The 26,283-nt window shown below is 45.6% G+C and overlaps 2 protein-coding genes across 3 annotated transcripts in view; both read right to left on the minus strand.

Annotated features, from left to right (window-relative positions):
* Positions 1 to 11,980, minus strand: part of Ist1 (IST1 factor associated with ESCRT-III) — a 63,066-nt gene extending 51,086 nt beyond the window's left edge. Inside the window, exons 1-2 of the mRNA XM_042277681.2 lie at positions 11,906 to 11,980; positions 9,427 to 9,488 (exon numbers count right to left, since the gene is read on the minus strand). The gene's annotated coding sequence lies outside the window, so the exon portion shown is untranslated. The remainder of the gene's footprint in view (positions 1 to 9,426; positions 9,489 to 11,905) is intronic.
* On the minus strand, positions 650 to 11,984 carry Atxn1l (ataxin 1 like). 2 transcript variants are annotated; one of them, XM_006974119.4, is made up of 3 exons: positions 11,906 to 11,984; positions 9,427 to 9,488; positions 650 to 8,016 (listed from the first exon to the last, which is right to left on the minus strand). In XM_006974119.4, exon 3 carries the CDS (start codon positions 7,897 to 7,899, stop codon positions 5,836 to 5,838), a length of 2,064 nt encoding a protein of 687 aa, XP_006974181.1. In that variant the 5' UTR covers positions 7,900 to 8,016; positions 9,427 to 9,488; positions 11,906 to 11,984; the 3' UTR covers positions 650 to 5,835. The 2 variants fall into 2 exon arrangements, with proteins under 2 accessions (XP_006974181.1, XP_006974182.1); XM_006974120.4 differs by having other exon boundaries at positions 650 to 8,019; positions 11,906 to 11,983.
* Positions 11,985 to 26,283: the final 14,299 nt, after the last annotated feature.

Consider the following 26,283-nt stretch of genomic DNA (forward strand, 5'->3'; position numbering starts at 1 on the left):
CCAAAACCACAGAACAAGCCAGGTGTGGTGATGCACACCTTTTATCTCAGCACTCGGGAGGCAGAGACAGGTGTATCTCTCAGAGTTTGAGGCCAGCCTGGTCTACACAGTGAGTTCCAGGACAGCCAGGGCTCTAGAGAGAGATCCTGTTTCAAAAACAAAACAAAACAAAAACCCAGAACCCAAAAACCCACTGTACCACTACTGTGTAACTTGAGCCAGTCCTTGAATTCCTGTCACAAAATGGTAGTAATAGCAATAGATGATTGATAATGCACTTAGGATAGTTTATGGTACACAGTAAATAAGGGTACTTGAGTGTTTCACCACTTCCTGGTGGCAAACTTTCTAAAGTCAGAGGCAGTGGCTATAACTGGGATCACTTCAGCAGTGTATGGCAGTATGCCAGAGTACGCCACTGGTGTTAAGGCCAGCAGTTAGGACATGTACAGGTCCTACTGACTGACTCTGCCGACCTTAGCCTACAGGTAGATTTCCCAGACTCTGAAACCCTTGACCAGTGGGCGCAAACCACAGTTCAGGTAGCTCCCACCATTTGCCAAGTTCACCAATAACCACACCATGTTTACTCCCAAGTGATCCTGCCCCAATGGCCACCCATCAAACTGAGATAGGAAAAAGGCGCAAACACCAAAAGGAAAAGCTAGTAGTTTATATAGATCGATATATAGATATATAGATATTGATATATATTGTGTTTACATAGTCCACAAGTTAAATGCAGGTATCCATAAGAAGAGCATTAACAATAAAAATACAATCTGTGTGTAGCCAAGTACAGAGACTTAAAATGGTAAAACAGCAAAAAGGATCTCACAAAAGTACAAATATACAGTACAAATTGATTTATTTAAAACAGTTACAAAAAAGCACAACAAAATAGAGATTATCCTTAGAATTATTAATGCTTTGTTAAAGATCAGGTAGGATTAGAGGGTAAGAAATGGTATTGGGTGGGAGGAGCACCTGACTAGTTCTAAGGCTTTAGATACAATGCAGTTGATTACATATTAATTCAGCCATTACATACTGGGGATAGTGGTTGGGGGATCAGTAATTTATCTACAGGGAACTCCTACACAAATCAGATCCATCCAGACCTCCCCAGTGCCATCCTTCTCTACTCCTTAGGACCCTAAAACCACCTGGATGACAAAATCCCCATCTGTTCTCCACCCCTATCACCTATCCATATATTCTTCCCTCCCCTAAGGTGCTGTGCAAGCTGAGAGCAGTCTGCTCTCTGCAGCTGGAACATATACTGTTTTGGCTACAGGGATCCTGTGTGACTAGGAAGTGTGTAGAGGACAGCCGTATTTTAATACTTCAGGTTAGCCATGAGTACGGTCAGTCTCTTCCCCAATCCAATTCACTGAGTGCACACATGAAGCAAATGAGGGGTCCACCCTGCCTTCAGCAATACCAGCAGCTCACCAACCCTCACAGTTGACAACTACACACAAAGTCCCTGCCAGGGGGTGAGGGGGGCATAAAACCACTGTGTTATCTGTTCTCTCTCTCTCTGAAGTACCTAAGACCCCCTAACATAAAGACAGACTAAACGCTTCCAAGTCTGACATTAGGTAAAGGCACATGGGCTGCTGCCACACACACTGCAGACAGGAACCCAGTCTGGGGCCATCTTGACTGCTAAGCATTTGCAGTGGATGGCTTTGGGATCACACAGAATGTTGAGTTTGCAATCTACTAGGGGAAGAGCCTAGGCTTAACAGGAGAACTAATAAAGAAACCTTTAATGTGAAAAGTGCATTTATTACTATTATTCCTGCTGAGGAGGCTCAGCAGGGCAAGCCATCCCACTTCTCCCTCTGCCCCAGGAACTGTGCATAGTCTGCAGGTAAGGAGAGAATGCAACCAACTCTAGAACCAAGGGCCAATGTCATCCTAGGCCCAGACCAGGCTTTAGGTCCAAAGATGGATCCTAGAGTTGAAAAAAACTGACAGCTGCAAAGACCCAGATACTTATTTTATTATTGCATAATGTGGGAGACCTTTCCAACCCTGGGGAAGCTAGAAGGTGAAGGCTTCCAAGCAAAGGCTAACATCCATCTATAGTAGAATTCAGCTCTTCAACTGTAGTGTACAACTTTTCTGATCTAGAAAGTACTATAGCTTCAGTGTAGTTTAGTAAACTTAATCCTAGGAGGTCAACACACCTCTCTAAAACGTGGCCTCTGTCCTATTTGCTTCTAGGACTGTGGCCTAATCTCCCATGGCCAATTCAAGGAATCTGGTTATCTTTACCCCAAAGGCCTGAGCCTTTCCCGACGTCCGTCAGCTGGTGCCAGTGTAACCACTCAACATGCCTACTCAGTGCGGGTTTAAATCATGCCGCCGTCCTGTTCGTCTCTTAAAAGGCCTGGGATACCCACTGGCAAAAAGAAAATTAAACCCATGAAATGGAGGAGCTATTTCAGCCAAACTTCAAACTCTTTCTCAACCCCAGAACATGGGGCTAGAGGAATGCCACTAGGATCCTGGCTCAACACCTAACACGGTTGGTTCTTCTTGTCTTGAAACACGCTACAAAGTACCATAAAAGAGAGAAAAGACTGTCTCTAGTAGGACCCGCTTGTTTCTCTCTCAAGACAGGCAAATTTTTGGAGCCAACGGGCTCCTGACAGCACTGAAGCCACATCCTTCCAGATCTACTAGCCCTTCAACAGCATGCAGACCAACCCTGTCTAACGTGACTGTGCTGCGCAGAAACACTGGTAGAACACAAGTTAGAATGGACCGGATGTCTGAGCTTAGTCTACATGGCCAAAGACATGAAGGACAGGAGCTAAATGGGCAACAGGCAGGACAGTGAGCAGACAACAGCAGTGGCCAAAGCAGCACAGAGCAAAGCCCATGGTGTTAGGACCAAATGGGACCCTAAGTGTAAAGAGGGGTCAGTCTAGCTCTACTCAGGCTCCTCCCTCACCTCTGAGGGCCCAAGCCCCTTCCCCACTTCCTATCTTGATAAGGATGATCTTAGATTACCCATCATCCTTTACCAAGTTCCCCTTCTTCTAAATTGGCACCTGTATTTCCGTTCAGTTTCAGAACTTTCTCCAAGTTCTGGGAATGTCCTATCACTGACTGGGAACAGGCTGATCTTTGTCAACGGCCCAGTCCCCAAAAGCTGACAGCTAACCACTGAAATGCTTACTCTAAAGACCACTCATGTCTCTTACACACTTAGGGTAAGCACTGCCACAGCTCTGACAAGCATTCTTTTCTAGGGGTGCACACTTCAGGAAAGGGAGCCCTCAGCTCAGCAAAAGCGTGTTACGAATGCACGGCACCATATTAAGGGAGTTACTGTTATTACTTTATCAGACAGGGATAAAAAAGGAACCACAGCAGAAAGGTCAGTGCCCAATTTGGCCAAGTCTTCAACAATTTCTTTTTCCAGGATTCAGCGGGCATTACAGGCTAGAAAGCTACTAGTCTGAGTAGAGAGTGATTTGACTTCAACTACAACCGGATGCACGTTGGCCCCATTAAGAAGAAGCTCAGTGGTATCCCTGGTAGACATTTCTTGAGCATCTACAGTGCATGTCACTAAATTCCCAGGATGAACCTTCGTGTGAGAAAGGGGGCTTTCGAGAAACCCGCACATACATTGACCCCTAGGAAGGAGTTGCTCGCCAAACAGAGAGGAGGCCTTCTCCTACAGCTCTCATCTGAGAGAATCCTTAAGACTCAAGCCCACAGGCCCCGCTGTAGGAAATAAGCCAGAGAAGCAGCAATCGAGGACTGGGGGCAGAAGAGGGGAAAGAACGTGATCTCTACCACAGCACAGGGTTGGTGTCGGACTCTGACAACACTCCCAGACTTAAGGACTTGTCAGCCTAAGTTAAGCAGCTTCGTTTGGATGTTCCCCGAAAAGCTTGCTGACCAGGTATCTGCTCTCAAGGTCTGAAACAGAATGCAGGGCTTGCAGCCCGCCAGCCAGCTTCTGTCACTCTATTCCCGAAGAGAACCTTTAGCACCTGAACACTAAGAATGACTCCATTCTCAGAACTTCCCCTCCCCCCAGGAGGTAGGTAAGATTATTTATCCCCATTTGGCAGCTGGGGAGGAAGTGAAAGAGAGAGAGATCACAAGACTTGCCTTAAGTTTTGCTCATACCTCAGAAGTGTGGGCCTCCTGATGACAGGCCAGGTCTTGACCGCTCCAAGTCTATCTATGAAGGAAATGCCACAATCATACTCTAGGAGAAGTCTAACTAGAGAGCTGGGTGGACAATACCCTGAGTTGCCTTCAAGAGTCTAAAGAACCACACACTCCCCCTTTAAAAAAAAATCCACACAAAAACCACTCAACCACCTGAAAGTTGGTGGGGGAGCCTACATCTTAACACCCAGTGGAATCCTACGGCCTAAGCTGACACTACAAGCTGCAGGTGACATGTGGTTTAAGGGAGATGGCAGCAAACACAGCCAAGATAGCAAATCCTCTTTGTAGAAGAACCCACCACCACACAAGGCGACAGCCGCTAAGATGGTACAGGGACTACCCTGGACTTTCAGGGCTGACACTGGAAGGGCACAGTTGGGAGATGCCAAAATGCTGAGAGGCAATGGACTGAGATGGGAGGGGCCAAGTAAAACCACCAGAATGGGAAATGCTCAGCTTAGGGCATGGTTTCTTCTTTGTTTCTCCACTATAGTGCTGCCAGTGAAAGAGGACATGATTGAGTTTCTAAATATAAAAGTTATAGCCGATAGGGAAACCAGAGACCCTTATACATCAAAAACAAGAGGTCTTAGTGGACAAAGGCAGTGCAGCTACACGTGAGGCCCAGATCAAGACACCATGCAGAGGTCAGGGCAGCAGAAGGGCGGGGGCAGCGCAGGCACTTAGGCACAACATAGACAGGTAATGGAGGAGTGTGGGTGCCTAGAGGAGAAGGTCCTCCAGGGCTTTCCAAAGTCACTACTAGAGACTCGGAAATGTCAAAGCAGGCCTGACATGTGGAGTGGGAGTTTTGTTGGGTCAGCCACCTTTCAAAAGCCCTGCCTAGGGCCCATCGTCTAGCAGTCAAGTCTTTTCCCCAAAGCCCCCGACTGGGTCCCGGCAAGGCAGTCCTTCATTCTCAGCCCTGAAGGGATTTCTCCTCTCTCTTTTGGCCCCTAAACTGCTAGAAAGCCTTACAGAGGAATGGGAGGTGAGATGGCAATGGGCAGAAGCAAAGCGTCAAGCAGAGTTCCGTAGATCATGGTGCTTCCCAACCCCAACCCCAACCCAGCCATAAACATCTGTAACAAAAATCACCCTTTAAAGTGCACGTCTCTCACAAGAAGAGTTCTGGGTGGGAACCTTCTCATTTTCAACCATTGGGCCTCCTGCCCTCCCACCACAAGAAAGGGAGGGGAGGAAAAAAGAAAGGAAACAGTTTTACTGCTACTATAAGCTGTGGATCATTTTTGGCTCTTTCTTTGCTCCCTCTGCCACCTGCTCCCAAAGCCTGTACTTTCCCTCGCAGGAGCCAGGACCACGTAGGAAAAAAACAGGGCGGCCCTGACTTTGGAATGTTTCTTATCCTATGTGCACTCCCGCCCTTTCCTGCTCCAAGCCTGCTATTCCTCATCTCAGCATCCCCTAGGGCTGTCCTGAAAGGATGCCATGGGGTAATTAATGAGCAACAGATCCTGCTTTGGGAGGCTGTCTTCATGCCTCCTATTTCCCTCAAATCTCACTGCCAAGAGACCCATTCTCTGCTTGGCATGTGCAAATCCTCTGGCTGCTCACGGTGAGGCTCACCTCTGGGGATAAAGCCCCAGTCCTGGGCTGGAAAGAGGTTCATTTTCCTGCATTGGAACGCCCTTCGATGGACAGCTTTACCTCCTGTGGGATGAAAGAGGGACGGAGCAGCGCAGCCCGCGCCTCCTCCCCTTGCACGCTGTATCTTTGGAAGCTTGGGGCTGGCCAGCAGGCCTGAGCACCAGGCTCAGGCTGGGAGGGCTCTCCCACCCGGGAACCCTCTCCTGAAGGCGGGATCTTCCCCTCGCTGTCACATAGTTCTCTGGGCCCCAAGACTGTCCTCTCAGGCCTTTCTCGGGGTATAGCCGGCTGGCCTGGGGGAGCACAGCTGGTCTGAGAAACTGAGTTACTGTTCAAGCTCTGTAAACTGATAGAGATGCAGACATCTCCCACCTGGAGCCGGTGACAGGGCAGAGAGAAGAGCTGTGCAGTCCGCCCAGGGCTGCAGGAGGACCAGCCCTGGCCATATACAAAAAAGGGGTGCTCGGGAGGCACCTCGATGCTCACTTTGCTCTGCTGTTCACCAACCACAAAATGCAGCATGACAAATCCAGGCCACTGGCTCTCCTGAATGTCCACAACCGTGCTAGAGTCAATCTTCAGCCCCCCACTCACTTCGGCACTGCGCACAAAATCCTGGGTTTGGAGGTCCTCTACCCGCTTCAGCTCTCCTGTAGCCAGCTGAATGATGGCGCCTTTCATGAAATGGGAGGGCAAGTGGGAGGAGGTAACAGGAGGTGGTGTTGGCTCCTTGTCTGGGAAGGTGGCTCTGGCCTGCATGTCCAGACTTGGTGCCCCCAGGATCTCCGAGCCTACAGGCAGCAGGCTAGGGTCAGCTCCAGTGGGCACCAGGTTGCCATTGGCTACAACCATTGCTTTGGGTAAAGGTCTGTGTTTTACTGGTTCCTGATGCGACTGAGGGTAGAACACACGGGCCTGATTTTTCTCCACCAGTTCTGTAGGATTCCTGGCTGACCCTCGTCCCTCACCCTGATGGTCAAGGGTATGATGGGATAGGTTAAGAGGGCTGGCTTCATCTTTCCTCTGAGCTGCCACCACACGATAGTCCTGAGAAGCTAAAGTGCCAACTACCCGCTGGACCTCCAGGTCGGTGTCTGGGGTCCCTCGGTGTGCTGGCGCCGCCACCTCCACTCGTGGAGTCTGAGACCCTGAAAACAACTGTCCGTCCGCCATGCCTTCGACCACCGGCACCAGTCCTTGGCCTTCGCCCTTGCTGCCGGTGGAATCAAGGGCTTCACTTTCTCGTCTTACATTTCGATCTCGCTGTCTCTGTCCATTGGCAGCAGCTGCTTCGAGAGCAGACTGGCCCTCCTGAGGGGTAAGAACGGGGCTGGCACCTGCTGTTGGAGTTTCATGCAAGGTATATCCAGCAGGTAGCCTAGACATTTGATAATAAATGGGCATCCGGCCTGGAGCAAGATCCAGTGGTTGAGCGTTCGAGTGATGTGGCAACTGGCCGGGTGGGGAGGTGGCAGAAGAGGACTTGTTAAATGGCTGGGCTGGGGATGCAGCCTGGGGGGGAGGAGTAGCTTCTTCGGCTAGGAGGGAGGCATATGGCACAAAGTGTGGAAGGTGAGTAGTGGCAATGTTGGCAGAAGGAGAAAGGAGGGGACTAGGTAGGAAATTAGGTGGCACAGCATAAGGAAGGCTATAAGGAGACCCAATAAACTGCAGTGAGGTGGATGGGAGCTGAGCATAGTGGACTGGGGGATAGTGGATTCCTGGATGTTGAATCAGTGAAGACGCTACATTAAACGTGGGGGGTAAGGGACTCATGTTCACAACAGATGGGAGGCCAGTTGGTGAAAAGGTGGCAGGTGGCACAGCCACCTTATAGAGCATGCCATACTGATCGACTGTCAGACCAGTGATGGCCTCAGTTCCATCGCCCCCGAGGCTGACTCTGGCTCCCGTCTGGCTCTGCCCGGCCACCACGACCCCTCGGGACCATTCAGAGGCATCACTGGAGGGCGTGTGGTTTGTGGAGCAGCTGGCAGTTCTCCCCATGTCCTCGCTGGTCACAGGGAGGTCTCGTTTCTTTGGTGGAAGGCATTCCTGACTCCTTTCATGAACAGGTTTCATATTGCTTTGCGGTGTTCCTGGAGCCTGGATGGGGTTTGCTTGCTCCCTGGGGCATCAGAAGGGACTTCTCTGTGGCTTCCCTGCACCCTTCTCTGCTGCTGGCTGGGGTGCCCACATCTGCTAAGGAACAAACCAGAGGCAAAAAAGAGTAACCCAGGGAATCAAGTCAAACAAAATATCAAGAATTGCACCCAAGTAGAAAGCTGTAACAGAGGAGAGTGATGAGAAAAGGAGGCTGTCTTTTCACCTGTTAGCCTAAGAAGAGAAAAAACCAGTCAGGAAAACCACAAAGCACAGAGAGCTCCAAGGACGAACATTCGAGATGCATAAATAACCCGAGGGTTCCATGACCTCTTCACTACCAACTTCTGGGTTAGTCATGCTTTTCATGAGGCCCTTAGCTCTTTACAGTCTCCTCCCACGTGTGGGGAGATCAATGTGGCATCTTCTTTCCCTCAATGTATGGCCTCATTCTTGCTTCCTTTACTCAATTTGAGTTATGATCTCACTTTCTCCCATCTCTTCTATCCTAAGACTGGCTAAATTCATGTCACTAAGTGCTGAGGAGGTTTGCTTGTCTCTATTATTATTATTATTATTATTATTATTATTATTATTAAAACTTGTTCCAGGCGGGTGGTGGCAGCATTTGCCTTTAATCCTAGCAATTGGGAAGCAGAAGCAGATGGATCTCTGAGTTCAAGGCCAGCCTGGTCTACAGAGTGAGTTCCAGGCTAGCCAGGGGGACACAGAGACATCCTAGCTCCAAAACACAAAAAAACCAAGACCTTTGTTCTCTAAACATATTATGAAATGTAGTATTTTTGTTTTCTTCTTTTTCCAAGAAACTTTACATTCCAACTTGGATCCCATAAGAAGAGTGATTATTTTCGCTTGCTCTATAACTTGTTTCTTCTCCACCCTCTCTAAAGAGCAGCCAAACAATTCTGACTTCACACAGACTTCCCGTTTCCTGCTCTGGTCAGACTTCTTTTCTCCGTACTGATCACTTTCAATCTGCCTTCTTTTTTCCCTTGTTTCTTTGGCCAGCAGCTCCTTATCCACTGTAGGTCTGCTCCGGGTTTGACTTCATACAATTCTGGTTCCAGCTCTCCTCTCAAGTATGGTCACTTACTCTTTTTAGGTCTATATGATTCAGAACAAAGTTTTCTCTCCCCTTTCCCTTACTGTCCCTTTTTGTAATCACTTTATGCACTGTCGAAAAGCACCTTTTTAGAGCCACTATGATGGCACATGCATAGAATCCCAGCACTTGGGAATCAACAGTTCAGGATTTTGAGGTTGCTCTTAGCTACATAATGAATCAGAGGCTCTGGGCTATATGACAACCAATCTCAAAAAAAAAAAAAAAAATCAGAAAGCATCTTTTTCGTATGAACATGTCAATGCATATGAACTTTACCAATAATTTTTCCAATCAGGTTGAATTCTGTTCTGTTTTTCCATTGTTACTTGCCAAAAAAAAATTTTTCCCCTGTAACAAGGAATCCAAAGTGCTTGTATTACCTGAGCTTCTGGTGGTACTTCTGAGCAGTTTTAGTAGGTGTCCTCCCCTCTGGCTTAGGAGCCTACAAGACAGAAATAAGAATATAGTAAGCAGGAGTCTGACCTGTCACCCTCCCCAGGTCATGAAAGGTAATTCCAAAGCCACCAGAAACCATCAAAGTCCATGAGCTCTTGCTTCATTCTCAACCCAAGCAGTAACAGCACATTTACCCAGAGTGCCCAGGAGATTGAAGGGGAATAAAAAATTCCAAGGCTGGTGAGATGGCTCAGCAGGTAAATGTACTTGCTACCAAGCCTAAAGACCCAAGTTCCATCCCTGACCCACATAGTAGAGATAATAGACTCCTGAAAGCTGGCCTCTGGCCTCCACACACAAATTAAAAACAAAACAAAACGAGCCGGGCGGTGGTGGCACACGCCTTTAATCCCAGCACCCAGGAGGCAGAGCCAGGCGGATCTCTGTGAGTTCGAGGCCAGCCTGGTCTCCAAAGCGAGTTCCAGGAAAGGCGCAAAGCTACACAGAGAAACCCTGTCTCGGAAAAAAAAAAAAAAAAAAAAAACAACAAGAAGGAGGAGGAGGAAAAGAAGGAAAAAGAAAGATCTCTTATGCTTTAATTTTGGTAAGATATCCATGGGGAGAAATTTCCATGTATCAAGTTTCATTGGTTTCTTTATCATATTTTTTCTTCTCTACCCTATTCTCCAAAAGATTAGACTCATTCCCAATCCAAATTTTGTTTAAATGCACACATAAAAATGGGAGACTTAATACTGTTTGCATGTGAACAGTGAGAAGCAGGGAGTTTCACCTTTATTAAGGGCCTATGAGTTTGCAAACGTGAAGATTATTTAAATAAGAAAGGCACTAGAGGAAAAGGAACAATTATTTAAGTTTCTGGGGCAGAAAAAGAGGTCAAGGGGGAGTTACTCAAAGTGAAAGCCATATTAACAGATTTTCTTAGTAAAATTAAAAGGGCTCCTCTGTGTGTGTGTGTAAAATTTTCTAAGTGACAACTTCATACTACTGAATGAAATGTGAAAGAAACTGAAAATATCCCTTTAAATCTATGTAACTAGCAATGGGGAACAAAACTATTACTAAGCTACAATATCTGAATTTACACTTGCCAGAAACATCAATAATTAAACCTTTCAAGGTTTGAGATGCAGCTCGGTTGCTAAAGTGCCTGCCTAGAATGCATCAAGCCATAGGTTTGATCCCCAGATCACACAGATTGGACATGGTCATCCTCAACTACATTCAAGTCTATATAGTACGTCAGAAGACAGCCTGGATTCCAGGAAGAGCCCATCTCAAAGGGAAACAACAACACAAAAACAAAAAAAACGGGCCATCAAAGTCTTAACAGAGTTAGCAGTGTTGACTGGTTCTGAGAAATTACTGCCTGTTCTGTCAAAGTCACACAGAATATTGCAAGCCTCGATCCAACTGAAGGCAACATTTACCTAAGATTGGCATAGTTCAAGAGTACACAAAATGTGGAAATGTGGAAAAACAAATTCCTAGTGCCACAAACAAATCGCAAATTGGGTACAAGTCATGCATTCATTCTTCATCAACAGTTTTTAATTGACAGCACTCAGCTTTCTCCTAAATTCCCACAATAATGCTTGCTCTCTGTAGCTAAAATAGATAAGAAAACCCGTGTCTGGGTCACCAAGGAGTTAGCAAACAAGATAACGAAAGGATGGAAACAGGCAAAAAAAAGTCCACCCGCACCCTCACCACCACCACCACCCCCCCAAGCCAAAAGAAGAAAGCCAAGCCTGCGCACCCGGTTCCCACAAGGCAAAACATTTCAGAATCTGAAACCTGGGTGTGGGTGTATGGAGCAGCTCTGGAGATTTTCTCATGGGAAAAGACACAACTTGTGAACCCAGCTGAGCTAAGGGGCAGAGGAACCGTTCCAGGGACCTGCCAATAGAGACGGGAACGCAGCTCCTCTTCCTGTCTGGATTGGAATCAAGGGGTTGCACACTGAGGGAGACCCACATTCTCTGAGGGAAAGGGGTGCGCCCCACAGAATGGGAGCAGCCTCGTAGAGATCAGAGGTGATGGCTTTTGAGGATCCCTCAATCGCTGTTCCGACAAGGGTAAGGCCTGAACTAAGGCATTCTATGTTTAGAGAGTCGGGGGTCGGATATCGGGCTGAGGCCAGGCCCCGCTGGCGACGCTTCCTTGTTTGGGGGCCCCTTCCCGCCCTGAGAACTCGGACATCCTGGCCCGTGGGCACAACACCGCCGGGTTATCGGGGCCTGAAGCCGCCTTCCGGGCCAGGCGGGAAAGCAGCATCTAGAGGACTAGGCACGGCCTCTTTCGCTCTCTCTGCCCGCTGTTTGGGGCGCCCTCGGCCCGGGGAAGCAACGGGCTTCCAAGGGGCCCTTCCACCGGAGCTCCGAACCCAGGCCCGCTTGGCCTCAGGCCAGCCCGGTGGCCACCACTCCAGGCGACACTCACCGGCCCATTTCACGGAGCTCCCTGGACTCCTCCCGCTCGTCCCGGAGCCGCCGCCACCGCGGCCGCCGCCATCCCCGGCCCCGGAGCCGCCCCACACCCAGCGGCCCCCCCAGCCGGGCGCCCGGAGATGGCGTCAAGCGGATCTCGCCCCCGACGCGGGGAGATGACGTCACGACCCGGTCTGGGAGCACCGCCTACCTTAAAGAGTAGGAAGCTGGCCGCCTGCCCATCATGTCCAGCGCCCCCTTTGGTAGGAAAATGAATGCTTATCGCTCTGGATGGGTTTGGTGTGTACTTGTCTCCTTACTTCTCCAGGCCCGGATTCCCTAGAGAAGTTTTCACAAGTCATCACTAGAAATGCATACAATGGTGGTCCCTGGGGAACTCTGTTGAGGAAGTCCCAGAATTTGCTGGAGTGGGAAGATGGAAGGGTCACTGTAGGGTCAGGGTGAGAGTGCTGGGCCCAGGCCTATTTAAGGGTCAAGAAATAGCCCAGGGCTGGACAGATGGCTCAGTGGTTAAGAGCACTGGCTATTCTCCTAGAGGACCCAGGTTCAATTCCCAGCACCCACATGGCAGCTCATAACTGTAACAGTTTGAGGGGATCTGACACCCTCGCACAGACATATATATATGCAGGTAAAACACAAGTGCTTATAGAACGAAAGTAAATAGCCGGTCGGTGGTGGTGGTGCACGCCTTTAATCCCAGCACTCGGGAGGCAGAGCCAGGCAGATCTCTGTGAGTTCGAGGCCAGCCTGGACTACCAAATGAGTTCCAGAAAAAGGCGCAAAGCTACACAGAGAAACCTTGTCTCGAAAAAACCAAAAAATAAAAAATAAAACGAAAGTAAATAAATCATTTAAAAAAAAAAGAAAGAAAGAAAGAGCCCAAAGTGGACCTTGTGCAGGACCTAGAAGAAGAAGCAGCGAGTACTGGAGACCAAGGTATTTGGGTCAGGACAGCGGAAAGCAAGTTGGTTTGGTGAGCAGAGGGCTTGGCTACTGATACTGTCACCTATTAATTCCAGTTCATATTTGAACGAAAGTTTGATTGGCTTAAGTAAAAACAAAAATGAAAGACTGATTTGAGATTTGGAAGGTTGCTGACTGGAGAGGGGCGGTTTTTTGTTTGTTTTTTGAGACTAGGTCGCAAGTAGCCCAGACTGGTATTAAACTCACTGTGTAGCTAAGGGTGACCTTGAACTCTTAATCCTCCTACCTCTATCACCCAAGTGATGGTATTACAGGTGCATTCGTTACTTTTTTATTCCTGTGATAAAATACCATGACCAAGGCGACTTAGAGAAGAATTTTTTTGAGCTTACCATTGCAGAGGGTTAGGAGTCCACTGTGGTGGAAAGCATGGCAGCAAGCAGGAGTTGTAGCAGCTGGAGCAGAAGCGGAGGGTTCGCATCTTGAACTGCAAAGCAGAGAGAGTCAAGTGGGAATCACCTATGGCCTTGGACCTCCAAGCTTGTCCCTAGTGAAACTTCCTCCAGCAAGGCCATACTTCCTAAACCTACCTTAACAGCGTCAAGATTCAAACATCTGAGTCTATAGGAAAACCTGTCGTTCAAACCACAACAGGCACACACCACCACATTTGGCTAGTGCTTGACTTTTGTGTTCAGATTACAACTATACTGAAAAGGTGGTTGTGCATGTCTTATAAAAACAAATAGGGGCTGGGGAGATGGCTCAGAGGTTAAGAGCACTGACTGCTCTTCCAGAGGTTCTGAGTTCAATTCCCAGCAACCACATAGTGGCTCACAACCATCTATAGTGGGATCTGATGCCCTCTTCTGGCATAAAAGTTTACATGCAGGCATAAAAGTTTACATGCAGATAGAGCACTCATATACATTAAATAAATCTTTAAAGTACTAGCTGGGTGATGTAGCTTAGTTAGTAGAGTGCTTGCCTAGCATCCATGAAGCCGTAGGTTCATTCTCTAGCACTGTATACAATGGAAGATGGTGGTGCATGCCTATAAACCTAGCACTCTGGAGATGGAGGTAAAGAGGATCAGAAGTTCAAAGTCATCTGGCTGGCACTACAGAAGACTCTGTTACCAAAACAATCAAACAACAACAAAAGCACACACATACATAAAATTTGCACAGGAAGTACAAGGACTAGCTGATGCTTCAGCTAGTGTCTGGTCCCTAATGTGTGGCTGTCTGACCTTTTCTTTTTCTTTTTTTTTAACTACTAAATGAGTGGGAGGAAGATGTAAAAAGAACTTCCGAAAAAGCCAAGCCTGATTACCTATGATCCTAGCACTTAGGAGGCTGAGGCAGGAGGATTGTTGCAAGTTCAGGCCTGCCTGGGCTACACAGTGAGACTTGGTCTCAAAACAAAACAAAAAACAAAACCTTTTCAAATATTTTCTGAAGTGAAAAAAATGGCAAGAATGTACAGTAGAATATCATGTTATAATGTTACAAGATACACTGTATCTTGTAACACATAAATAATTATGTGTAACTACAAAGTAACAGTAGGATGCATACTAGTATTTCTGGAGAGGAAGGTGGAACTGGTGGTTAAAAGGAAGAAAAGCACCTTATGTTACTGATGGAGTTATTACAAGAATATTACCTTAGAATAAAATGGACATGGTAGCACATGCCTATAATCTGAGCACTTGAAATATGGAAGTGGAAGTATCAGGAATTCAAGGTCATCACTAGCTAACAATAAGCTTGAAGCCAGCCTGGATTACATGAAAGAGAACCCATTAAAAACAAACAAACAAAAAACCCAAATACCTAACTATGTACGTTTGTGTGTGTGTGTGTGTGTGTGTGTGTGTGTGTGTGTGTGTGTGTGTGTGTTTGTTTGTGGCTGATGTGGTTGTTTTTTTTTTTTTTTAAGCTATTATCTTTTAGCTATCTCTCTTCAATCTGGAAGTCCTTCATTTTCTTCCTTTGGGTTTTCATTGCTGCTGAGGATTTTTAAAGGCATTTGGGTCATGTGGGGACTGAAAAGTTGAACTTCAATCTGTTTTATCCACTTCCCATTCCCCACATATTTATTGAAATTCCTTTGTTGTGTGAAGTTGGAATTCTTATGATGGGAGAGCCTGAGCTACTGTGGTAGAAGTAAACAAGAGAAAACCTTGTTATGCTGGTTATTCCTCTCCCTAAGCCAGCAGGAATTTGAAATCGACACTAGTTGCCCAGTTCCTCTCTGATCTCTGTACACCTGCAGCACAGTCAGAGGAAGCTCAGAAAACTTCCCTAAATCTGTGTGACAGTAGGGATTGAACCAGAAAGAACAGGGCTAACTTGGGAAAGCATCCACATCGTAACAACAGGAGGAGATGGTGACCCTTCCCACATCTTTCACATCTTCCTTTTTGTATGTCTCAGGATGTAAAGCATCACTTTGGGAAAGGAACTTTATCTCTGGACACCAATAACAGAAACAACCTATCACAAACACACTCTGAGATATTTAGTGAGCATTTGTGCCTGGCATTAGATTGTTTTTGTGTTTTCGTTTGTTTTGTTTTGTTTTCCAAAGCTTTTTTGTTGTTGTTTTGTTTTGTTTTTTCGAGACAATGTTTCTCTGTGTAGTTTTGGAGCCTGTCCTGGATCTCACTCTGTAGACCAGGCTGGCCTCAAACTCACAGAGATCTGCCTGGCCCTGCCTCCCAAGTGCTAGGATTAAAGGTGTGTACCACCAGCGCCCGTCTTTCCAAAGATTTTCTCATTGTCCATGTACACATACACAATCTGCAAGCTTCTGTCTTATCTCCTACGGTATGTATCATTGTTTCTTTATGCTTTTTTGTCATGTGACATCTCCAGATTCTAGAGGGGATTTCCTTTCAATTTTATGAATAGTTTATTCAGGAGGCTTTATAATTTTCACTATGATTAATCTGTCCTTAGGGGAAGGGGCTCTTCCTCTTTTGTCTGTTTTCTCAAATATTTATTTAAAAGACTCGAGATGTTTTTGTCCAGAACAACCCAAAGAACTTTCAAAGGTTGCAGTAAAACACTAAGGACACCATGGGTGCTGGCCCACTCCTGTAATTCCAGTACTTGAGAGGCTGAGGCAGAAGGATTGCCACCAGTTCAAGGCCAGCGTGGGCTATTTATGAATGTGAGGTCAGACGAGGCAGCATGACAAGACCCTATATCCAAAAATAAACAAAACCCGAAGAATCCCGCTGGTAATTAGAATACAAAACCTAACCTTAAAGTAATTATTACAAGTCAGGGTGTGGTGGCACACACCTTTAGTCTCAGCACTCTGGAAGCAGAAGTAGGAGGATCTCTGTGAGTTCGGGGCCAGCCTGGTCTACAGAGCGAGTTCCAGGACAGCCAGGAATACAAAGAGAAACTCTGTTTCAAAAAAAGAAAGAAAGAAACAAACAAACAAAAAACAAGTTATTACAGTGGTTTATTTGTGTGTGTTCGTGATGTGGAGGTCAGAGGACAACTTGCAGTTGGTTCTCTCCTTCCACAATGTGGATCCCAGGGACCAAATTTAACCTTTATTTGAATTACAAGAGTCATATCTAAGCAGTTAGTCCACAGAGAAGCAAATGCTTCCAGGCCATTGCACCACCAAGAATTCCTTACATGGGGGTTTTTAAATGAATGGAGTGGCTGTGGGAAGAACCAGAGTCTTTCAGAACACACTTTTCTTCTTGCTATAGGAGGCTTGCTCAATAAAATGATTTGTGAGCTTGCAATACCTGCAATACATGTCCAGCTCAACTTACAAAGCTGATTGCCTTTGGGTTAATTTACAATAGGTTATCAACTGCCTGAGACTCCTAGGGGTGGGAGTGGAGAGCAAAAGGTTAAGTAAATATTTCCTGCAATCCTGCAAACTGCCTCTGGATCATTGTGCAATCCCCAAAGTGATGTGTCTTCCAAGACCTCACTTAGAAAGTTTGGAATGTAAAGGACTGCTTCTGGCCTTCAGGAGTGTGCTGGTTGCTTACTAAGGAGATCTACTGGTTTCAAAGGTCTCTGCAGACTGGATCAAAGTCAACACTCTGGTTCTAGTAGTCCACTCCAGTTTTGTAAGATACTGCCTTTGGGGAAAACACCATAAAGAGAATTCCCAATCTCTCTGTATTAATTCTTACAAGATGGGAATCCCAGCCGGGCAGTGGTGGCACAGCCTTTAATCCCAGCACTCCGGAGGCAGAGCCAGGCAGATCTCTGTGAGTTTGAGGCCAGCCTGGGCAACAGAGTGAGTTCCAGGAAAGGCGCAAAGCTACACAGAGAAACCCTGTGGGGGTTGGGGCAGGGGGGGGGGGAGATGGGACTCCCACATGATCTCTAACTCGAGTTTCCAAAGGTCTACAATGTAACACGACCAGACTCCTGGACTTCTTCCACTGAGATAGAGCCTTATCTAGTCAGTGTTGTCAGAGTTACAATAGCTGTTGATTTTAAGCCCTCAGGGCAAATTTTTCTGGAGTGGCTCCTTAGCCCTTTAAAAAAAAGGTATTCCTTCTGCCAGGCGACAGCTTATACGGCACTACACTCTCAAGAAAGGACAGTAAGGTGCCTTTCCTCCCGTCAGACTTATTTCCTGTTATCTCCACTATTTCCTCGTTCCAGTGCTTCACACAAACCACTAACCTCTCAACTCACAGAAAAACTTAGCATCTTCGACTATGAAGAGAGTTCAGGTAGAATAAGTATTACACTTAAATGCAGTTCTCTGGCTGGTGCAGGCCAGTCATCCAGGCAGAAGGATCACAAATTCGAAGCCGAGGTGGGTAACTTAGGGAGACCCGGTATCAACAACAAAACCGTCTGAAGGTCTGAAGATATGGCCTGGGGAGCTCTAGAGTCAAACATCAGCACTACAAACACAGAGAAGCACAGGCTGTTCTCTGCCGAGGAAAGCGGTCCCCCCGTCACCTGTGGAGAGGGAGACAACTGTAAACTTGATTTAAATTTATTATCATTACTTATATTTTGTATGTATGTGTTTTGCCTGCATGTATGTATGTGCATCATGTGTGTGTAGTGCCCAAGAAAGCTAGAAGAGAGTGTTGGAATCTCTGGAGCTAGAGTATGGTTGGTTGGGAGCTACCACATGGACATTAGAGACTCAACCTGAGTCCTGTGCCAGAACAGGAAGTGCTCTTAATTGTTGAGCTCTCTCTCCAGACTGGTTTTATTTATTTATTAATTAATTAATTAATTAATTTCTACTATTAGCTTGATACAGTACAAATTCTCATCCTAATAGTGAAATGTTTCACTGAGGCCTGCCCAGTGATTGGGTAAAGCCAAAACTTATTATAAGCCACAGTCATCCTAGGGTCCCCCCTACTAGCTAGCCTCCTGGTTCTGTGGGTTGCAATCTGATTATTCTTTGCTTTATACCTAGTATCCACTTATGAGTGAGTACATACCATGTTTGTCCTTCTGGGTTTGGGTTACCTCACTCAGGATGATATTTTCTAGTTCTATTTATTTGCCTGCAAATTTCATGCTGTCATTATTTTTCTCTGCTGAGTAGTACTCCATTGTGCATATGTACCACATTTTCTTAATCCATTCTTCAGGTGATGGGCATCTAGGTTGTTTCCAGGTTCTGGCTATATCAAATAGTGCTGCTATGAACATAGTTGAGCATGTATGTTTGTGGTATGATTGAACATTCCTTGGATATATGCCCAAGAGTGGTATGGCTGGGTCTTGAGGTAGATCAATTCCCAATTTTCTGAGAGACCACCATACTGATTTCCACAGTGGTTGTACAAGTTTGCATTCCCACCTACAGTGGAGCAGTGTTCCCTTTGCTCTGCATCCTCTCCAACATTGACTGTCATTAGTGTTTTTGATCATTGCCATTCTGACAGGTGTAAGGTGATATCTCAGAGTCATTTTGATTTGCATTTCTCTGATGATTAAGGATGTTGAGCATGTCTTTAAATGTCTTTCAGCCATTTGTGATTCTTCTTTTGAGAATTCTCTGTTTATTAGCCCATTTTTTAATTGTTCAGTATTTTTGATGTCTAGTTTCTTGAGTTCTTTATATACTTTGGAGATCAGTCCTCTGTCAGATGTGGGGTTGGTAAAGGTCTTTTCCCATTCTGTAGGCTGTCTTTTTGTCTTATTGACGGTGTCTTTTGCTCTACAAAAGCTTCTCAGTTTCAAGAGGTCCCATTTATTAATTGTTGTGCTCAGTGTCTGTGCTACTGGTGTTATATTTAGGAAGTGATCTCCTGTGTCAATGTGTTCAAGAGTACTTCCTACTTTCTCTTCTATCAAGTTCAGTGTAAGTGGATTTATGTTGAGGTCTTTGTTCCACTTGGACTTGAGTTTTGTGCATGGTGACAGATATGGATCTATTTGTAATCTTTTACATATTGACATCCATCACTTGGATATTAGAGACTCAACCTGGGTCCTGTGCCAGAACAGTAAGTACTCTTAATTGTTGAACCCTCTCTCCAGACCTATTTTATTTATTTTTTATTTTTATTCATTTGTTTATTTGTTTATTGATTGATTGATTGAGACAGGGTTTCTCTGTGTAGCTTTGGAGCCTTTCCTGGAACTCACTTGGTAACCTAGGCTGGCCTCGAACTCACAGAGATCCGCCTGGCTCTGCCTCCCGAGTGGTGGGATTAAAGGCGTGCGCCGCCCAGCGAACTTTTTTTTTTTTCTTGGTTTTTCGGGACAGGGTTTCTCTGTGTAGTTTTGCACCTTTCCTGGAACTCACTCTGTGGCCCAGGCTGGCCTCAGACGCACAGAGATCCGCCTGGCTCTGCCTCTCCAGTGCTGGGATTAAAGGCATGTGCCACCACCGCCGGGCTCCACTCATGAATTTACAGCAGCTGTGGCTGGTTGAACAACGACTGCAAGCCAGTCACGATCCCATCTCACCAGGTCCCATCCCTAGCTGAGAGTTACCGGCTACTGAAGGCTGCTGGGAAAGGGAGAGTCGCTTTTCCTCAGGAGTGTGGCCATACTCTAGTGTATAACCCTATATGCGCATGTACCTATGAACAACACTAACTGGACTCAATAAAGAAGAAGGAGGAAGAGGAAGAAGAAAGAAGAAATAGCAATGAAGTTGGGAGGGAGATGTGGGACAGTCTGTCTGGGAGAAGTCAGACTACATTATATCCATATATGAATGTCTCAGAGAATATACAAACCAAACAAAATAAAGAAAAACAAACCCGTTAGATGAGTCAGCAGATGAGGGCATTAATAGTGCAAGCCCGAAACCTGAGTTCAATACCTGGAACCCCAGTAAACATGGAAGGGGAGAACCAACTCCACAAAGTTGTCCTCTGACTCCCACATACACTGTTTCATGTACACACACACACACACACACACACATACACACACACACACGCGCGCTAATAAGTAAATAATTGTTGCTGGAGTTTCTGCCTAAAAGACATTCAATTAATTTGGGATTGGAATTAGGGCAGAATTTCTAACAATATCTTAAATGGCACTAAACATTCTTCTGCAATTTTTTCTACATATTAATGCAAATCATCATTTTTAGCATTGATGAATTATGAAGTCAAAATACCAGTCAACTCTGAAAAATGTGAAAGATGTTCTATGTCCTGTAGTACCAAATAGTCAGCTATGATCTCATTCTTTTAAAAAAAATAATTTATTTAACTTTATTTTATGTGCATTGGTGTGAAGGTGTCAGATCCCCTGGAACTAGAGTTACAGACAGTTGTCAGCTGTCATGTGGGTGCTGGGAATTGAACCTGGGTCCTCTGGAAGAGCAGTCAGTGCTCTTAACCACTGAGCCATCTCTTCAGTCCTACAATTTCATTTTTTTTTTTCAAAATAGGGTTTCTCTGTGTAGCTTTGGAGCTGGAACTCACTCTGTAGACCAGGCCTGCCTCTGCCTCCCGAGTGCTGGGATTAAAGGTTTGTGACACCACCACCCAGCCACAGTTTCATTCTTTATGCAGAAAGAAACTTGCACATCCATCCCATTAGAATGCAAATTTGCTTTCACCTTTAATGAATGGTGAAATTATATGTATCCAAAAATTGTTTTTTGTTTTGTGTGGGTTTTTTTGTTTTGTTTTTTTCGAGACAGGGTTTCTCTGTAGCTTTGTGCCTTTCCTGGAACTCGCTTTAGAGACCAGGCTGGCCTCGAACTCACAGAGATCCGCCTGGCTCTGCCTCCCAAGTGCTGGGATTAAAGGTGTGTGCCACCACCGCCCAGTTGACCATGGCAACTCTTATAAAAGAAAGCATTTAATTGAGATGTGCTTACAGTTTCAGGGGCTCAGTCCATTCTCATCATGGCAGGGAGCATGGTGACATGCAGGCTGGCATGGTGCTGGAGAAGTAGTTGAGAAGTCTACATCTGGATCCTGGCAGACAGCAGGAACTCTGAGCTTGAAATGGGCTTTTTGAAACCTCAAAGCCCACCCTAGTGACACACTTCCTTCAACAAGGCCAGACCTCCTAATCCTTTCGAATATCACCATTGCCTATGAACCTACAGGGGCCATTTTCATTCAGAGCACCACATTCCACTCCTTGGCCCCCATAGGCTGTAGCCATATCATAATGCAAAAATGCATTTAGTTCAAAAAAAGTCCCTATAGTCTATAACAGTCTCAACACTGTTTAAAGTCCAAAGTCTCTTCTGAAACTCATGGCAATCTCTGTAACCCCTGTAAAATGAAAATAAAAAAGCAGATCACATACTTCCAACATATAATGGCATAGAACATACATTCCTATTACAAAAGGGAGGACAGGGAGCATAGTGAGGAAACACTGAACCAAAGCAAGATCAAAACCAGTCGGGCAAACTCCAAACTACATCTCCATGTCTGATGTCAAAGACTCTTCAGATCTCCAACTCCTTTCAGCTTTGTTGACTGCAACACACTTCCCTCTCTTGGGCTGGTACCACACCCTGTGATCAGCAATACTTGGCAGGTATCCCATAGTGCTGGCATCTCCAATATCTGGGGTCTCCATTGAAATCCAGGATTCACCTTCATAGCTTCATGCAGTGGCCTTTCTGGGCCTCCATGTAGGGGCACCCCTGACATACACCTGGTCCCAGTGGCTTTCCTTAGTCACTAAGGGAGATTCCACAGACTCTTTCTTGAGTCCTGGACTCCTGTAAAACCAGATCCATGTGGCTAAAGCTGACAAGTTCTTTCTTCTGCTTGTTGGGGCTGGAACTTGGCCCCTTTGTTCAAATATATTTTCATCAGCTTTCTAGGTCGTTTGTTTGTTTGTTTGTTTGTTTGTTTGTTTGTTTGTTCGTTCGTTTGTTTTTGAGACAGGGTTTCACAGCCCATCCCTGGATGTCGTAGAACTCACCAGTCTGGCCTCAAACTCAGAGATTCACCTGCCTCTTCCTCCCAAGTGCTGGGATTAAAGGTGTGCACCACCACCGCCCAGCCAGCTTTCTGGCTTCCTTTACTGCTTAAACTTTCTTTAACTCATTTTCACAAGTTGGATGCTTAGCTGGGTCCTGCAGGTCACCACTCCCTTTATTTCACTTAGCACCAGGCTTTTCTTTAAACTTTTTTTTTTTATCTCTTTGAGTACTGGACTTAACTCCTTTACACTTCCTAATGCTCCTTTTCTTTTCAAACTGTACATTTTCTATTTTTCCTTGCTCAGCTTGCTCCTTTATAGATCTGCATAAGAGTGGCCACTAATCACCACATGGCACAGTCAGTACTAGGCTATTTTGAAATCTCCTCTACCAGCTTTTGGGGGATGCACACACCTTTAGTCCCAGCACTTGGGAGGTAGAAGCAGGAGGTAGAACTTGTGAGTTCAAGGACAGCCAGGCTGTTACATAGAGAAACCTGTCTCAAAACAACAACAAAAACGAACAAACAAACAAAAAAAGAAATCTCTACCAATACTGTTAATCCAAAACTCTTGAATTTAGCCTCAGGTAGATTTTTTTTTTTGGACAAGGGCAGGAAGCAGCCTCATTCTTTGTCATAATATCACAAGGACAGTTTCTAGGCCGCTTACTAGTCTTCTCCTCTGAAAACACGAGCTGGGCTGTCATCATCTACGTTGCTCTCAGCACCACTGTCTTCGTGCTTCTAATAGCATGACTCACTAAGTCCCACTTACACTGCTCAACCACTTTCCTAATCCAAAGTCCACCAACAAGCAGCACAGTCAGGCCTGTTGCAGCAAGAGCCTGCTTCCTGGTGCTGACTTCTGTCTTAGCCAGCATTCGAATACTGTGAAGAGACGCCATGTCCACAGCAGCTCCTATAAAAGAGAACATTTCATCGGGGCTTGCCTACGATTTCAGAGGTTTAGTCCATTATTGTCATGGCAGGGAGCATGGTGGTATGCAGGCAGGCATAGTGTTGGAGAAGTAGCTTAGAATTCTACATCCAGATCCACAGGCAGTAGGAAGAGAGAGACTTTGGGCTTGGAATGGGCTTTTTGAAACATCAAAACCCACCCCCAGGGACATACTTCCTCCGACAAAGCCATGCCTCCTAATCCTTTCAAATAGTGCCACTCCTTATGAATCTGTGGAGCCTATTTTCATTCAAACCACTACAATGTACGTCTATGCCACATATGTGTAGGTGCCTGTAGAGGACTGAAGAGGGCATCAGGTCTCCTGGAGCTGCCCACGGGGCTACTGGGAATCAAACTCTGGTCCTGTCTCCATCTCTCCAGCCCACGTACTTGCCAGTTTTAAACTGTATGTCTGCGTGTTCTTTCATTTGATCTCCACAACCTAGAGGCTCATGCTATTATCCAGATAAATATTTTTCTCTTTTTACACATGAAAAAGTTCAAACATTGAATATAAGAACAATTTAAATAGAACAAATTAGTCCTGTCTTACATAAATTTTTACTTTTAAAAAGTTGACAGTAGTCTTGACCATTTGTCACCGGGGCACATAGTTTATCACCAGGGCTCATAATACATGCATGCTAGTATTGGGGTTGTGATAACAGCTTAGCATTTATAGGAAATACAGCTAGTATGATTGTGACTTCTTTTCTTTGAGGTGTCTACGGAAAAAGGATTTGCCTATTTTGGACTCAGCTACATTTGCTTCCATATACTTGGCCCTTAGTTTACCTCAGATTCAAATGACATTCAAACAGTAAGCATCACTTTTAGGGTTTGTTGGACAAAGTATATAATTTAGAGACTCAAAGGGGACAGAGTGGAAACAGGTGGATCCAGAGTGTTGGCTAGCCAGCCAGTGTAGCCAAAAGACCAGCTCCCAGTTCCGTGAGAGACCCTGTCTCAAAGAATAAAGTGGAGGGGCTGGAAAGATGACTAGCTCCAGGAAATGCAGTGCCCCCTTCTGGCTTCTGTGGGTACCTGCATCCACTTGTGCATACATATACACCACCACCTCCGCACATGTACACCAGTGAGCATACCTGAACACATATACACTCAGACACACACACACACAACCACCAACACCACACATATGTACACCAGTGAGCATACCTGAACATGTACACACACAGCAACAACAACAACAACAATGTGTATGTACACAGACAGTAATAAATGCAAATACTAATACAAACCTCCACAGGTGTTACTGGAATCACATGGAAAGGCATATATGACAATGAGAACTATGAAAGCACGATATGTATTCTTCTCTGTCACTGGAGTAGCAGGGTGTCACTGACTTCTATGCTCAACTTCTTTTCAAAATTAATCTCTTTGTTTACAAAATAACAAAGGTTCACCATGGAATATTTTAGAAAATAAAGGTAAGCTGAAAGGAAAAGACTAAGATCTCCTGTTAGGCTTCCTAGAATGGGATCCTCTAGATTTCCAGGGCGTCAGAATCACAGGAAGTGCTTGAGCTCAACCTCGGTGGGTGGGGCCTTGATTCAGTCCTTTTAGGATGTGGCCAAATAACTTGTATTTTCAGGAAGTTCCTAGGTATTTAGAGGTTGTGATCTAGGGGTGAGATGTTGAGGACTTAGTGCAGAAACAGGTCATGTTGTGAGCATACACTGTATTTTAAGTAAGATTTTTGTTTGTTTTTATATAACATTGTTTCTCTAAGGTGGAACTTTTTTTTTTTTTAATTCAACAAACTCTCTCCACACACTCCTTTTTCTGTGTGCTTCATGCTGCAATCTGAGCAGTACCAGAAAGCTGGGAAGGAGGTTGCCCGTCACCTGGCAGCTGGGAAGGATGAACATGCATGCATCTTCACAGAGTGCTTTATGCTGGAGGACTACCTTGTGGAGACCATGGAGATCAGGAGCTGCACTGTGACCTGCTGCTGGCCCGCCCAGTAGAGCTTGATTCAGGCTATCACTTAGGAGGCTGAATCAGGTAGATGATGAATTCAGGACCAACTTGGGCTTCATGGCTTGACTCTGTCTCAAAACCAAACCAAACCAAAGCAAAACAACAACAATAAAAAGCCACTCTAAATAAACAACAACCAAACTGCCACCAAAATCAAAATCAAAACTCACCTGAAAACAGAAGGTGGCTCGGTTGGTAGAGTTTCTGCTGCACGAGGATTTGAGTTTTGAGCCTCAGTGCTACAGTAAACCCCAGGAGCTGTGGCTAGCTAGCATCTACGGCACTAGCAATGGGAGGGCAGGGAGACAAGCAGATCGGCAGAGCTCTTTAACCAGCTGCCTAAACAAATCAACTGTAGTCCACAGCACAAGGATAGGGTCAAAGAACAATTTGTGGGATCTGATCTCTCCCTCCACTGTGGATTCTGGAGATTGAATTTAGATTATAAAGCTTGTGTCTTTCACCTGCTGAGACATCTTGTTGACTCTTTATCTGAATCTGTGGCCAGTGACTTCTGGAATTTTTCTCTTGCTAGATTCCTAGGTACACAAGCAAGAAAGAAGGATCCAAAGGCTTCCCTTTCCTCAGCTTAGATGTCACCAGTAAAATAGAAGTCATGCTTGCTGTGGTCACCAGTAGCATGGATCACATGAATTAGCTATCCACCAACCAGGCAGAAAACATTGAAGTGTGTTCATTGCACACTGGCATTTTTAGAGAGATCTTGATCTTGTTCTATTTTTTCCACAACCCTTCAGGGAGTAATTAACCTGCAGACCGTTTACTACAAACACTGAGATCTCCTTAAGGCACCCAGGGCACTTACATGGCAACGGTCTCATAACAAATTCCACACGCTCCCTGGTAAGATATCTCTAAGCATTTTTGGTTTTGAAAACGTTGTGCAAGTGGGAAAATTTTTTGAGGATCATCAAATAAATTGAGCACATGAGAACATTCCCAGCAGCTCTAACATGTACTTTGTCTCCTGCAAGGGGGTGTAGTCAGTACCTTCTAGGGCAAAGCAGTCAGAGTACCTCCAAGTCTAGAAAAAGGAAATCAGAAATGTAGTCCATCGTGG

This window comes from Peromyscus maniculatus, chromosome 5 (genome assembly GCF_049852395.1).
Source record: "Peromyscus maniculatus bairdii isolate BWxNUB_F1_BW_parent chromosome 5, HU_Pman_BW_mat_3.1, whole genome shotgun sequence".
Taxonomy (NCBI): Eukaryota; Metazoa; Chordata; class Mammalia; order Rodentia; family Cricetidae; genus Peromyscus; species Peromyscus maniculatus.

Coding starts and splice junctions, on each gene's coding strand:
- Atxn1l (XM_006974119.4), bottom strand. CDS start 7,899: ATGAAACCTGTTCATGAAAGGAGTCAGGAATGCCTTCCACCAAAGAAA.